At 49.5% G+C, this 16,146-nt stretch overlaps 1 protein-coding gene across 1 annotated transcript in view; it reads right to left on the bottom strand.

The window, feature by feature from the left end:
- The window catches only part of LOC142491164 (collagenase 3-like), a 22,770-nt gene extending 17,714 nt beyond the window's left edge, over positions 1–5,056 (bottom strand). Inside the window, exons 1-4 of the mRNA XM_075593446.1 lie at positions 4,822–5,056; positions 4,203–4,351; positions 3,989–4,114; positions 2,558–2,719 (exon numbers count right to left, since the gene is read on the bottom strand). Coding sequence (XP_075449561.1) covers positions 2,558–2,719; positions 3,989–4,114; positions 4,203–4,351; positions 4,822–4,994 — 610 coding nt within the window. The 5' untranslated portion in view covers positions 4,995–5,056. The remainder of the gene's footprint in view (positions 1–2,557; positions 2,720–3,988; positions 4,115–4,202; positions 4,352–4,821) is intronic.
- Between the last annotated feature and the right edge of the window lie 11,090 nt (positions 5,057–16,146).

Raw genomic sequence — 16,146 nt, 5'->3', positions numbered from 1 at the left:
CACTATAACAGACCCATAGCGGTGTCTAATGACGTAATCAACGTGCCCGACGCACGTTTTCCTCCGACAACGGAGCTTCGTCCGGGGCATCCCCATGACAACGCAACGTCATCACCCAATACCCAGAAGGAACGAACAAGCAATGGATCATAGCGGCATCCACAGTAGATCCAGCGGGAGAGATGGTCGAGACCACAGTACAGAGGAAAGTGCCAATTGAAGGACCGCTGCTCCACTGACTTACAGTATATGCCACATCCTTGTGCTTGAGTGGAAGCATCTTACTTATAAGTGAGATGTATCATTTTCTTGTATTGTTTGAATACATTTATCTGCATCATATCATGGTGTTGTCTTGTGCTCTTCTAATTCCTTTTAGTTTTTACCCACTTAAGAGTTTTCGGAAAAAGTCTTGCAGCAACCACAACCTACAGACTTTCAACCTATGGACATTATTATAGGAGAAAGTTTGTATTGTGACCTGACATACTCCTCCAATCCAGTGCGCATATCAGGTAGTTTCTATCTATCAGGTCAGGTTTTAAGGATATCCCTGCTTCAGCACAGGTGGTTCAACCAATAGCTCACTCAATGACTGAACCACTGGTTGAGCTACCTGTACTGAAGCAAGGATATCCTTAAAATTGACCTGATGGTGGCCCTTGAGGACTGGAGTTGACCACTCCTGGTTTAGACATTGGGAAAGTTACTCATGCCCAGGCCCACTGAGAGATTACCTGGGACCCAGGGCTAGAGTTTTGACTGAGCCACTCCCCTTCTTCCCCCCCCCCCCCCCCCACACACACACACGTCGGTGCTCTTGTGAGCTCCCCCCCACCTTTCATATAATTTTGCTCTTACTATCCTTCCCCTCCTCCCCATGTATTTCTCTCCCCCCTCTATCTCACTCTTCCCATATCTCTTCCTCTCTCACTTCCCCCCTCACCCCTCTCTCTTTTCCATACCCACTCTCTTACACCCCCTTGCTCCTCTCATACTCTCCACCCTCTTCACTATCATTAAATTACCCCAATCTCACTCAATCCTGCTCCCTCAATTCTCATCTCACATTCATTCCCTCCTCTCCCCAGCCACACACACAATTCTCCCCATCAAAATGCCTGCACAACCCCTCCAGCCCACAAAAATTACCCCCCACAATCCCCCACAGCAATAGCTACCCCCCACATACACAATACGCACACACACAATACCCCCCATACCCAAATATATACAACATTAGCCCCCCATCCCAAAATACATACAACACTGCCCCTATCTCCAAATGCATATATAACCCCTTCCTAAATGATTACTAGCAGGCTAATGTATGTTGGGCCCCACCTATGTTACCATATGGATTCTGATATCACAACAGAGTATTTAGGATAGGGAGAAGTTCTAGAGAGCAGGTTTCTGTAGGATACGAGGAGAGGATCCTCGGGGAGAAAAGATGGGGATATACCCATAAAATAGTAGAATAGCCAGGCCCCCCTTTATTTATTATGGTGTAGAGAGGGACAGTGCCATTTAAGTTAGGATCCCAGAAGAAGGCTAATGGAATCTAGCAGGTCACAAAAATGGTAAAGTAGTATCAGTGGATCGGCTCTAACTGCGGATCCACAGTAATACGTGTCTCAGTCTGTATGGAAGTGGCAGTTCCCAAACAGACTAAAAGTACCACTGTCAATTACAAAGGACCAGCTAGGATCCCTATAATGGGCCTAGTGTAGCCGAGGTAATTTCAGATGACTATTCCAAAGCAACAAAAGGGGTCCGGGTCCGACACCATTGGAGCAACCTCCATGTGAGTGTTAAGAGTGGGCACATATGGAAGCACAGTATTCATGTATAAATATGGTACAATAATATGGTACAAAAATGGTACAAAATTGTTGCATGAGTGTGGAATATCTCTGTGCCTAGGGACATGAATAAAAGACTGATGTTGTAGTAAAAAAATTCCTGCCGCCCATTATTTCCATCCTTGCTACCTCATTGCCCAGCTGTCTGAATCCAGCATCCTGAGTCAAGGTAACCCATGGTGAGTAGTCAACACTGTACAATGATGGGATCTCCCTATAAGCCAGGCATGGAAAGTTACACATATAACACTACCTCCCCAATCCCCAAATACATTCAACACTACCCCCCATCTCCAAATACATACAACACTATCCCCCATCCCCAAATACATACAACACTATCCCCCATCCCCAAATACATACAACACTATCCCCCATCCCCAAATACATACAACACTATCCCCCATCTCCAAATACATACAGAGAGAGGAACTCAGCGTGGGAAAGAGGCAGGCTCGGCAGGAGGCCTGCAGCAGCTGGGGAGAACCAGTGCCTGGCAGCAACAAGAGGCCCATCAGCCGGATGCATATGTTGGGCCTCACCTCTGGCCATGCCCAACTTCCAGCGTCGGTTGTGCCCACCCGCAGTCACCGGGGCTGTGAAATTTGTCCCTGCTCTCCCTCCCTCCCCTGTTAGCAGCCCTGCCAATGGCCATTTAATAAGACACAATTGAATAACTGTGAAATATTTACCATACAGCTCTTGAATGCCTTGCACGTCATGAGCATGGAGGGAAAAGTTATTCGAACGGATGTATGTATATAGCGGATACATAAGAGCAGCTGGATTACTGGAGTGCTCTAATCCCAGAGCATGACCAAACTCGTGCGCAGCCACAGTGAATAAATTGTATTCTGCATGGAAAATAACATAAGCAATGATAATGATTGAGTTTTATCAGTTTAAATATAGTGCATCCAAAAGATACGACCACTTTATTGCTGCTATGATGATGCATTAAATAGATCCAGCAATAGTTCTTCATTGCTTGTTCCTTCCCCCAGCAATGAAGGGATTAATGACTAGCTATAAATACACACTTTGAATTGATATGTAAGTAAGATAGGAATACAGATCGTGAAAGAAAGAGCACACACTTAAATATGAAACTGAAAAAGAATGAAATATTGTATCCTAATATTTCCTCACACTTGTGTGGCATCAAGGGCTTCCATTACAGACACTACCAACCAGAACTTGGATGGCAATTCTAATTAATTCGTTTATTCACAATCAAGGTTTTAGGAGTCAACCTATTTTCATAATGTTTATAGAGAGGGGGGAATATTAGAAAATATATTTATTCTATAGGAAGAAGGATTTTATTCTCTTTAAACAAGCACATAATTAAAATGTTTACACATAATGGAAGCTCTAGGAATGCATTGTAGGAAACATTTGCAGGCATTATTGTTAAACTAGGCTGCTTTGATGCAAATGGAATGTAATATATTGCAGAGCATGAGGAACCTATTTTTGTTAGTAATAGCCAAACATATATTTTTGACCTAAAATTGAGATATTAAATGGAAACTCTACAGGGAACAGTGGGCATCGAGGGAAGAATGTATTTGAGCAGTATATCCATGCTATAAGTAAATGCATGCTATACAGTGTACTCATACTATAGGTTAACGACTATTATTCATTCAACTACATTAGATAGTTTACAGAAAATTAAACACTTAAAAATGTCTCATATCCATACATCTACAATTGATGTTGAATAAACCCATGTTGTGCATACATTGCGATAGTGTAATAGTAACTTCTCTTTTGGTTTACCACACAGTACCTTCCTATCTTTCACATCAGGAACATGCAAAATGTAAAAGAAAAGCATAAGATGTGATGGAGGAAATTGCACTATATTAGTATCCTCAGGTTATTTGCATGTAGAGCAAAAATTAACTAAGTCGCATTTTGCCATAAGGCACCTTCCTGGCACTGGAAAACATTTTAAAGCCCATATCAGGACCAGAATGTGTCTTGTGGAAGAAGACTGTTTAATAAATATAGGAATCAATGTTTCCCCTAATTTTATTTTATTAATCTTGTCCTTATTTCTAATACACTGAATAGTAATATTGCCTTTCCACATATGAGCAATGATAATCTTTTACCTCTTGCATCCATAGTCCAAATTTCATCTTCATCAAAATGGGTGTCCCCACCAATGTGCTCCCCAGGAGGGAAAGCATGAGCCAATACACCAGAAGGTCCATCAAACGGGAAAAAATCACCATGCACTAAATCAAAAGCAGACAATTAGTCCCATGATAAGTACAAGGTACAGGTGTGCAAGTGAGAAAAGCTTAATGAACACATTGATTTTACCTAATGTTCCGAAGGAAATCATTATGTCAGCAGATCCACTATGAAGCTGAATGAAACTGAGTGGAGTCACATCACTCCAAACCTTTAAAGCATCCCATACAGCCTGATCTACTTCCACACGTGGCAGGTCGGGGGTATAGTCAACAATTCTACATAGTGCAAAAATATTAAGTAAATGTGAATGTCAATGATGTATGAAAACAATGGCTCAAAAATCCACACACTGTAACTTAAGTTTATAGGTATAAAAAGCAATGTCTTACATCAACACAAACTACTGAAATACCCTAAATCTCTCATATTTATTAAAATGTCCTACAGTATACTGTACCATGAAATGATTGATAAGGTTCAGTTCAAACAAATTCAATATAGATGCATATTCCATAATTTCTTAACATTTCTTATTTAAGTTTAGCAATCTTGAATATAGTATGAAGAAGAGAATTGTGTGGTATTTAAAAATGTGATTAGAACTCTATAAACTGAAATAAATACCAATAAAAAAAAATTAAATCAAATGCAATACATGTATACTGTAGATCTGATTTTTCCTAAAAACTTAGAATATTATAGTGTACATTTTTAAAACATAACGTTATTGTTGTATTTGCCTTACCTGTAAGATAGGATATCTGTAGACCATTTTAACTTGCTTGGGATTATTTTGTATTCTGCCACATCAGGAACACCACATCTAGGTTCTTTCATCACATTTAAGGTCTCACGGTCAAGTACCCCTGTTGCTGGCAAACCAAAAAAGGACTGCATTGTATAAATGTGATTTTCCATGGAGCTGGCACTTCTCTTGGAAATCCCAGGACCAGAGGGAAGCTTGTACAGTGTCCTCAAATACATCTGAAAATAATGAAAATAAAACATTGAACATTGAAATATTATATTCATTAGTGAATATTAAAATGCAAATCCGCATCCACCTTTGCGAATTGCAGATCATATTCTGAAGGGGATCCTGGCTCAGACTGTACATTCAATGGAATTGGCAAAGAGTGTGTTAGACTCCAGAAAATAAATCCCATTTTCATCTGCAACATGTTCAAATGTGTAATCATTTCTCCTTGTATCATGAAGTTGATTAACCCTAATACAGTATATTTATAGACAAGTAAAGGCGCTGTCAATTACTTATCAGACCACCACAAACCTTATACAAGAAAAAAGCCACATTTAATCACAATATTTCACAAGAGTGTTTAAAAGCTGAGAATTGGTTACAGATTTGATAAGAGACACTGACAGCTGCATTTCTATTATATTGCTCATATTGGGCCAGATGCACTAAACTATGTTAAATCAGGGCAATTAACATCAGGCTACCTAAATAGGTAACAGAAGTTATTTTACCTGAGTTTAATGGGTATCCACTAAGCTAATTATATGGAAGGGGGAAGGGGGAGGGGGGAAGGGGGAGGGGAGGGGGGAGGGGGAGGGGAGGGGGAGGGGAGGGGGGGAGGGGGAGGGGAGGGGGGAGGGGGAGGGGAGGGGAGGGGGAGGGGAGGGGGAGGGGAGGGGGGAGGGGGGAGGGGAGGGGAGGGGGAGGGGAGGGGGGAGGGGGAGGGGAGGGGGGAGGGGGAGGGGAGGGGAGGGGGAGGGGGAGGGGGGAGGGGGAGGGGGAGGGGGGAGGGGGGAGGGGCACACATATACAGATAAGTATTTAACTATATAATATATCAAGTTAGATGTGCAGCACTAGGTCATTTTGTCTTTTGTTCTTTAACTCTAACACTACTTCTAACCCTTACTGTACATTAATTTCTGATAACATATAAAAATCATATATATATATATATATATATATATATATATATATATGTATGTAACAGGTATTCCCTACTAGTCTGACCCCCCCAATCTCATATTGGCCCCTGTGGTCTAACCAGCCCCCATTACGTGGTCGTGTCTGGTGGTGCACCTGTAGGCAAAAGGACTCCTGAGTCTCCCGCATGATGGTATTCGGGGATTGTCAATCCAGACAGGCAGCTGAGGTAGTGTGTGCGAGTCCTACCTATATCCAGTGCAGTGCCTCCACCTCATCAGGATCCCTGCGTCCGCATGGGGATGGTTCTGATGAGGAACTCCTCGGTGGTGCTTTCCTCTGTGGAGTAACTTCACACTCACACATGGGGGTTGTGGTGAAACAGGGCATCTTTATTACAGTCGGTATGGGCAAGCTGCCCCTCACAGCTAGCAGCTCAGCCGCTCATCTCTTCGTGTCCCCTTTAAAAGGTACGCCCTCCCAATGGAGTGGGATCCCCTCTCCCTCGCAGGGAGATCACCCCTGTGCCAGGTCCCTGGACACAGTTGGCCTTTTTTTTGACTGGATACTGCTTGATATAAAACAGTGCCACTAGTTACTGCACTAGCGGGCACCTGGATTTGACCGCCATCCTCATAACTCTCTCTCAGAACTTACTGCTACGCACTTCACCTCGCAGCATCAACCAACTAACTTTGGGCAGTGCTGTGCCTTATATACCTCAGGAGGCAGGCACATCTCTGATGTCACTAACTGTGGACTCAGAGCATGTAGCCACTCCCATCCATACATAGGGCACCTCACCAGGGTGTGAGGGCAAACCTCCATGATTACTGCTGTCATTCCTGTAACTTACCAGGTTTTGCTGCCAGCAGGGGAGACAACTGCAGACCATTGAAATGCATGGCTACATATATATATATATATATATATATATATATATATATATATATATATATATATATAGATATAGATATATAGATATATATATATATATATATAATCAAAAAAAAATAAAAAATACACTGATCTCTTCTTCCGGCGATGTTACAATGAATGAAGTAACATCGCCGTAAGAAGAGATCAGTGTATCTCGAAAGCTCGCACAAATAAAAGCATTTCGTTAGCCACAGAACGGTATCATCTATTTATTTTTTTGATTATTGAAGCTCGGCTAACACGGTACTGATACCTCTACATGTATATATATATATATATATATATATATATGCAATGTTCGACAAATCACCCAAAAACCTACTCGCCCAACCAAAAAATCTACTCACCACCTAGTCCCGCCCCCAACCCCGCCTTAGTCCCGCCCCCAACCCTAGTCCCACCCCCAACCCCGCTTTAAAATAAAATATATAAATAAAATACATTTAATAAATTCCTAGTCAGAACAACATTCATTTTTGACAAATGTATTTATTGTATTACATTATACTACAATTAGTCCTTGTTGCGTGTATGTGTGTGTAAATGTCAGATCTAGAAATAAAAGCCAGGTGTGAATGACTAGTTTCCTGAACCCCTTAACCAGTGTCTGGATGTCCCCGCTTCATAATATCTAAAGCAGCAATCCCGCCTGATCCGCAGTCCCTCAATGTCCAGGTACCCTCATTCCCACAATGTTATATATTGGAGGGAAAGTGTTCCCTACCTGTCTTCTGGGTTAGGGGGGATTCCGATATCTTCCGTGTGAAGCTTCAGTCAGATCTGGAAGACAGCAATATAGGTTATTTCGGTGTAGTATAGGGCAAGTAAGATATACAGGGTAAATAAGAGATCCAGAGTGTGGGGGGGAGAGAGAGAGTGTGGGGGGAGAGAGAGAGAGAGTGGGGGGGGAGAGAGATTGGGGGGGAGAGAGAGAGAGTGGAGAGAGAGAGAGTGCGGGGGGAGAGAGAGAGAGTGGGGGGGGAGAGAGAGAGAGTGGGGGGGAGAGAGAGAGTGGGGGAGAGAGAGAGAGTGGGGGGGGAGAGAGAGTGGTGGGGGAGAGAGAGTGGGGGGGAGAGAGAGAGTGGGGGGAGAGAGAGAGTGGGGGGAGAGAGAGTGGGGGGGGAGAGAGAGAGAGAGTGGGGGGAGAGAGAGTGGGGGGAGAGAGAGAGAGAGTGGGGGGAAGAGAGAGAGTGGGGGGAGAGAGAGAGAGAGTGGGGGGAGAGAGAGAGAGAGTGGGGGGAGAGAGAGAGAGTGGGGGGAGAGAGAGTGTGGGGGAGAGAGAGAGAGTGTGGGGGGGAGAGAGAGTGTGGGGGGGAGAGAGAGGGTGTGGGAGAGAGAGAGTGTGTGGGGGAGAGAGAGAGTGGGGGGGAGAGAGAGTGTGTGTGGGAGAGAGAGAGGTGTGGGGAGAGAGAGAGTGGGGGGGAGAGAGAGAGAGTGGGGAGAGAGAGAGAGTGTGGGGGGGAGAGAGAGTGGAGAGACACAGAGGTGGGAGACACAGAGGGGAGAAATGGTGGGTGACACACACAGAGTGTGGGTGATACACAGAGAGAGAGGTTTGGTGACTGACTGGGGCGGGGGTGACTGACTGGGGCGGGGTGACTGACTGGGGCAGGGGTGACTGACTGGGGCGGGGGTGACTGACTGGGGTGGGGGTGACTGACTGGGGTGGGGGTGACTGGGTGACTGACTGGGGCGGGGGTGACTGGGTGACTGACTGGGGCAGGGGTGGTGACTGGGTGACTGACTGGGGTGGGGGTGACTGACTGGGGTGGGGGTGACTGGGTGACTGACTGGGGCGGGGGTGACTGGGTGACTGACTGGGGCAGGGGGGGTGACTGGGTGACTGACTGGTGCGGGGGTGGTGACTGGGGTGACGGGGTGACTGACTGGGGTGACGGGGTGACTGACTGGGGTGACGGGGTGACTGACTGGGGTGACGGGGTGACTGACGGGGGTGACAGGGTGACTGACTGGGGTGACAGGGTGACTGACTGGGGTGACTGACTGGGTTGATGGGGTGACTGACTGTGTTGACTGGGTGACTGACTGGGGTGACAGGGTGACTGACTGGGGTGACTGACTGGGTTGATGGGGTGACTGACTGTGTTGACTGGGTGACTGACTGGGGTGACAGGGTGACTGACTGGGGTGACGGGGTGACTGACTGGGGTGATGGGGTGACTGACTGGGGTGACAGGGTGACTTACTGGGGTAACTAAATGGGTTGACGGGTGACTGGGTGGGGTGACGGTGTGACTGGGTGGGGTGGCGGGGTGATTGGGGGGTGGGGTGGCGGGGTGATTGGGGTGACGGGGTGATTGGGGGGTGGGGTGGCAGGGTGATTGGGGGGTGGGGTGATGTGACACTTCTGGTATCCTACCCACACACACTCCCACGCACACACACACACACACACACTCTCCCATGCATGCACACACACTCTCCCATGCATGCACGCACACTCTCCCATGCATGCACGCACGCACACACACACACACACTCTCTCTCCCATGCATGCACACACACACACACACTCTCCCATGCATGCATACACACACACACACACACACACTCTCTCCCATGCATGCACACACACACACACACACACACACACTCTCCCATGCATGCATACACACACACACACACACACACACACACGCGACAGGGGAAAAAAGAGTAGTAAAGGCCGCGCTACCGAGCACCACCACTGCCCCGCTCACACCCCCCTCCCCCCCCCGCTACCATCTCCAGCCCCGCGCGGGGATCAGGAAGTGGCGCGGGAAGCCGGGGTAAGCGGGGAACACCCCCAACCAGCCCCGCGCGGGTATCGTGAGAAGGGGGACACACCTCCGTCTCGCGCGGGAAGCCGGGGGGGGGGGAGAAGGGGGGGACACCTCCGTCCTGCGCGGGAAGCCGGGGGGGGGGGAGAAGGGGGGGACACCTCCGTCCTGCGCGGGAAGCCGGGGGGGGGAGAAGGGGGGGACACCACCGTCCTGCGCGGGAAGCCGGGGGGGGGAGAAGGGGGGGGACACCACCGTCCTGCGCGAGAAGCCGGGGTAAGCGGGGAACACCCCCAACCAGCCCTGCGCGGGGATCAGGAAGTGGCGTGGGAAGCCGGGAAGAGGGGGAGAAGGGGGGGGGACACCTCCGTCCCGCAAGGGAAGCCGGAGTAAGCGGGGAACACCCCCAGTACCATCACCCGGGGAATGGGGGAAGCGGGAAGTGGCGCGGGAAGCCGGGGGGGGGGGAGAAGGGGGGGACACCTCCGTCCCGCGCGGGAAGCCGGGGTAAGCGGGTGCCGGGGATAGAAGGGGGAACACCCACGCTACCATCTCTGGGGGGGAAGCGAGGAGTAAGTCTAAGGTCCCGTTGCACGCGTCCGCACGGCTGGCTTGCTTGCCGGCGGCGCGTGCAACTCGCTGTACCGCGATCTGCGGTCTACAGGATACTTTTCTCGGAGCGGGGGGGCGTGGCCAAACGGGTCGGGGGGGCGCGGCCATGACGTGAGGGGGCGCGGCCATGACGTGAGGGGCCGGAGCGGGGAGGTGGGCGGGAGTGGGAGGATTGACACGGAGGGGGGGTGTGGCTTGAGCGGAGGGACCCGCTACTCTTCCCCCCCTCCCTCCACGGGCTGCCACGGGCTGCAGGTAAGTAAAAAAAACACACACACGCAGGCACTCATACATACATACATACACACACACACACACAGGCAGGCACTCACGCACTCATACACACACACACACACACACAGACAGAGACAGGCACGCACTCATACACACACACACAGACAGAGACAGGCACGCACACAGACAGGCACACACATACACACACTCATACACACACACACACAGACAGGCACTCAGGCACACACATACACACAGGCACTCAGGCACACACATATACAGACAGGCACGCACGCTGCTTTCACTCCACACTACTCCCCGCTCCCCGAAGCCTCTCCTCCTCCCGCAGCCTCCCCTCCCCATTGGCTCACAGCCACACCACGTGACGCGTCAACGCTAGAAAACACCATTCTGTGGTGTCTCCTAGCGGCTGACGCGCCACAGCGTGTAATCAGCTGTGCAGCCAGTGGGGACCGGGACCGGCTCGCAAGGATTCCCCTGCTGGTGGGGAACTCGCTACATTGCCGCCCGCGCCAACGAGCGCAGCGGGTCCCAGGCTTAAGGGGGAACTGCAGGAGGCAGGGAAGGAGCAGAGGGGATGGAGGATTGGAGAGTACTTACTCTTGTACTCTCCAACAGATCCCCTGGCAGAAAAAATGGCCGTTCGTTGGGGGCGGGTTCATATAGAGCCTGGCCGCACGCCCACAAAGGCTGGGAGCGAGCGCCAATCAGCTGGCAGGTAGGGGGAGGTTTTTTTTGTTTGTTGTTTCAGCGCGAGCGCGGGAAAAACAGCAGCGCGAGCGGGAAATTTCAGCGCGAGCAGGGGAAATTTAAAAAAACAAACACGTGTTCTGCTTGGGCCAATATTTACTCGCCCGGGGATTAAATCCACCCGCCCCGGGGCGTGTAAATGTATAGGATTGTCGAACACTGTATATATGTATGTAACATGGCCTCCCGGCAGTTACTTCTGTTTCTGGACCTTTCCTCTGTCAGTCCTGTTAGTGCAGGCAGTGGAAAGGTTAAATCCAGTTTTAGGCCTGTATGTGTATTCCAGCCTTGAATGTTGTAGCAATATTCGAGGGCGGGCCTTGCAACTCTGAGGTTGTCAATCAAAGGGATGGATATTGGTTGGAACGCCCCCTGCTGTGTGTGGGCCAATCTGTATCCGGCTTTGGCTTGTAATGAGTCAGAGTTAGAGACACTCTCCTGAGATGTTCAAATTGGTATATGCCTCCTAAATTAATGTATCAGTTATTCAGTTGGTCAGTGGAGAGAGTGAGCTAAGATAGAGAGGAGACAACACATGAAGAAACCTGTCTCTCCCTTCCCCCCATGCTGAGGGGAAGGGGGGGGGAGAAAGAATATCATGCTGTGCAGGCATAGGAATGAGGGATATGCTGCTACTGTTCCTCTATCATGGAGTCTGCTAAATAAAATACAGAAAGACATTGCTGTGTGGCTTCCTGTCTCTGCATGAAGGAGTGTCAGTGAGGGTCCATCCTCTGAAGACCCCAGAGGATCCTTACTGGCTGGAGGCACTGCACCATTTGGAGAAACAAAGGTAATCTGTCCCCCTCCTGTCACTGTCCTGGCTCTCCCCACACCACCGCGGAGACCTCAGCCATCCTGTTGCCAGCAGGTTGCAGCACCATTACACCTGAAGTAACCAGAGAAGGAGAGTACCCCCCCCTCCTCCATCTCACTTAGGGGGGGTGGGATAAAAGGGTTATATATATATAAGAAAAAGAAGAGAGAGCGCACGCCCCATAGCGTAAAAAGGTACATTTAATATGAAATAGGAAGGAGGGGGGGGGAGGAAATTCACTCACAAGGGTAAGTAATACAAAAGCAATTTGTGATAAATATCACCGCCAATCTGGTCAATCTGCATCCAGGATCCACAGTTCAACTCTCATTTGATGCTGCAGAGATGGTAGCTGGTGCAGAGATCCACAGGCCCCGTGAAACAGTCAAAACCAATTTACAGGAGTTCCAGAGAGTCTCTCCTATTGTAGCTGGACGAAATTCTAATCCGCGCTCGATGCGGCCTCGTCGTGCGCATTCGTGATGACGTAATGTTGTAGTGACGCTCCCTGATGCGTTTCGTCACATACAAGCGACTTTCTCAAAGGGGAAATGAATGTGTATAGGCTGTGTATTTAAGTCCTCATGGTTGCCTAGCAACCCGTTTCTGCCTTCTAATTGGTTAAAAATCGTGAGTGATTGCCCGATGGGCTCTAAAACAGGCAATGCATGAATAATAATGAAAGGGTAATTAAATAAATAAAGAACATAAATACATGAGAATTGATGGATTGACATAAAATAAACTATGAAATATATAAGAACCACAACAATGAAACTAATGATGAAGATAAGAACATAAACTGATAAATAAATCAATTGGAAAGGGGAAATGAACTAGTTAACATAATGTGTAACAGCCCAACTACTTTTAAAACATGAACATGCTATTTTATGCTCTGATGTGATTTGTTTTTCTAGCATGCGTCACAAAGCTAAACCATGAGCTAGGTTTAGTTGAAATCTCACTGACCACAACATCCTTTGGTTGGAATTCATCAACAAGGCATCATTTACTCAATGTTTGAATTACTGATTTGACCCTCAACAGCCAGTGACATGCGACAAAGAAGGCTGATTCCCAACACCCACTCCCCTTATTTTTCTTTAGCCAACAATGAGTAAATATAGGCCTTGGTAAGACTGGAGAAGAAGTGCACAATAATTGGGGGTACTTAAAAATCTAAGTGTAACGGTTTTTGTGAACCGGCCTGACCCACCCAATCTCACATTGGCCCCTGTGGTCTAACCGGCCCCCATTACAGTGTAGTAGTGTCTGGTGGTGCACCTGTTGGCAACAGGACTCCTGAGTCTCCCGCATGATGGTGTATGGGGAGGACCCGTCCAGACAGGCAGCTGAGGTAGTGTGCTGAGTCTCACCTAGTTCCAGTGCAGCGCCTCCACCTCATCAGGGTCCCTGCGTCCGCAAGGGGATGATCCTGTTGAGGAACTCCTCCGTGGTGCTCCTCTCTGTACATTCACTCCACACATGTACACGAGAGGGTTTGTGAATGAGAACATCTTTATTGGTGATGTGGGCTAGCTGCCCCTCGCAGTATATTCTTAGCCACTCATTCTGCAGTCAGTGCCTCCCTTTAAAAGGTGTATCTCTCCTTAGATAGGGATTCCCTATCCCCGCAGGGATCACTGCCCTGTGCCAGGTCCCTGGACACAGTCTCCTCTATGGTTACTATAACATAACTTTCAGTCTCTTAGGCTAGTACTTGAACTTGAGCTCCTGCCAGAACTCCTCCTCTTGGCAGGGCTGAACGCAGATCTAACTTTAGACTCAGTGCTGTGCCTTATGTATACTCTGGAAGCTGACACACCTCTGACATCACTAACCATGGAGTCAGAGCATGTGACTACTCCCATCCATACACAGGGCACCCCACCAGGGTGTGAGGGCAAACCTCCATAATTACTGCTGGCATGCCCACAACTTACCAGGCCTTACTGTCAGCAGGAGAGATGACTGTAGCCATTTTATATGTCCGCTACATTCTCCCCCTGGTGAATCCCATCGTCCTCGCTGGGACCTAAATTTGTATACCCTTTTCCAGGAAGCACTGAAATACAACACATAATTGGTTAACTTTTCATACAAATCTTCATGGTGTATAACAAAAATGACTACAGTACATTCCGCCAAGCACGCCCCGACCAGCAGCCACGAACCCGCGTAATGTATCAGTACCCCCTAAAAATAGTGATTTGGGTCAGGTTTCTTGACCTCTTTCCCGCCCATGTCTATGACCGTGACGTGATAGTGCCTAGGCAGTCCCCTCTCAGGCCTATATGTCACCCTGTGCTTATAAATGTTTCGGCCAATGTCCCATACCCGCACGAAGTGCTTTGCGCACCTCGGCCTTCTTCTCTATCACGGAACTCCCTCTTCCCATTAAGTGCATTTCAATGGCCTCCCTAAGCCACCTATCCCGGTTGTCCTCTATCTCATCCATGAGAGGCTCAGGGACATACGGGTACTCCAACCCGTGGGAAGATTTATACCGAGCCGTTATGGTTCTCTCAGCCCTGCTTATCCTAGTCAGGTCAGCCTTACCTGCCCTCCCAGGTAACACCCATGATAGGGGCTCATCAGGGTCCACGGGGTCTGATAGGATGCTAGGACCCATGGGTTCTATTTCCCTATTCTCGATCTGCAGCCACCGCTCCTGCAACTCCCTGTCCCTCTGTTCCGGTGTGAATTCTCCCACAGCCCACCAGTAGTCCACTACATCTTCTCGCCGGATGAGGAACCGAGTGCGGTCCATCCAAGCGGAGTACCCCTCAAATAGTGGGGCCCACCAACGATTCTCTCTGAATCTATTCGACCTCCCTGACTCCCTATCATCATCTATAGAAAATATCCCCGATGACCGTGCCAATCTGGGTAGAGACCACCTGGAAGACCCCGGGGCCTTTATCACTGGCTCGGGTGCTGTCGTGACCACTCTCAATTCTCCCCCTCCCCGAGAATCACCCTCCGTAGCGCCACTGCGCTGTCTTTCCCCAGTCCGTCTCCCTTCTCCCCCTGATGATATGTCCACAGATTCCAAACTAGGCGGGGAACCCGGGGACCGTGTGATTGGGGCAGGGGTTTTAGCTAGGGCGGGGGATTGGGCGGATGGGCAAGGAATTGGACCCCACGGGGTTACGACCCGTTCCTGGCTGTCCGTAGACTGGTCCAATGAGGATATCTCACCCTCCTCAGTCCTTGGATCGCCCATCCAACTCCGGGGCCTTGTAGGTGATCGGGGACCTTCCCCCGATCGCCGAAGCGTCGCTGCATTCTTCCTCGGGGTTCCGCTGTCGCCACCGGAAGTGATGTCCTCCCCGGAACCGGAAACACCGTCATCGCGGGTTGGACCCCCATTCGGGATCTCTTCCTCAATGACGACATCCGGAAGCTCCGGCGTCGTCCTCACCGGAAGTGATGCCGTCTCTCCACGTGCGCCTGCGGCCTGGCATGGCCTCTCCGCTCCTACACCGCCGTCTGCTGGGACAAGGTAAGTGAAGGGACTCCTCTTACCCGTCCGAAGGGGTGCCGGCGTCTCCCGTCCGTTGCCGCCACGTTCTGAGGTGGAAGGACTCCGTCTCTCGGCTCGCCGATCTGCGGGGGACGTCCTGTCTTTCTGACAGCTGCTGGTACCACGGGGTGTCGTCCTCCCCGGTTCTATCCTGGGCCTCGATATAACCTCCGCTAATTCACGGAGATCCTCGTCCGAGTATTCTCCCTTCTCGGTGCGGTCAGGAGGTGACCCGACTGTCTCGGTTGCGGCCGACCCAGCCGACTTGACCGGCTCCAGTCCCCTTTCTCCGTGACTCGCACGTCCTATCCACAGTGCGCCAGGGGACTCGGCGGTTCGCTTAGCCTGGTCCCCCGGGGGGTCAGCCGATTGTATCGGTATAAATGTTGGCATAGGCCATAAGTACAGTGTCCCGCAATGGGGGCAACGTGCCGCCGTGTTGACCGTGCCTCCGGGCAGCCCGCATTGTAGGCAGAGCCCGACCA

The sequence above is a fragment of the Ascaphus truei genome, chromosome 3 (genome assembly GCF_040206685.1).
Source record: "Ascaphus truei isolate aAscTru1 chromosome 3, aAscTru1.hap1, whole genome shotgun sequence".
Classification (NCBI taxonomy): Eukaryota; Metazoa; Chordata; class Amphibia; order Anura; family Ascaphidae; genus Ascaphus; species Ascaphus truei.
This window is presented reverse-complemented; position numbering and strand designations above follow the sequence as displayed.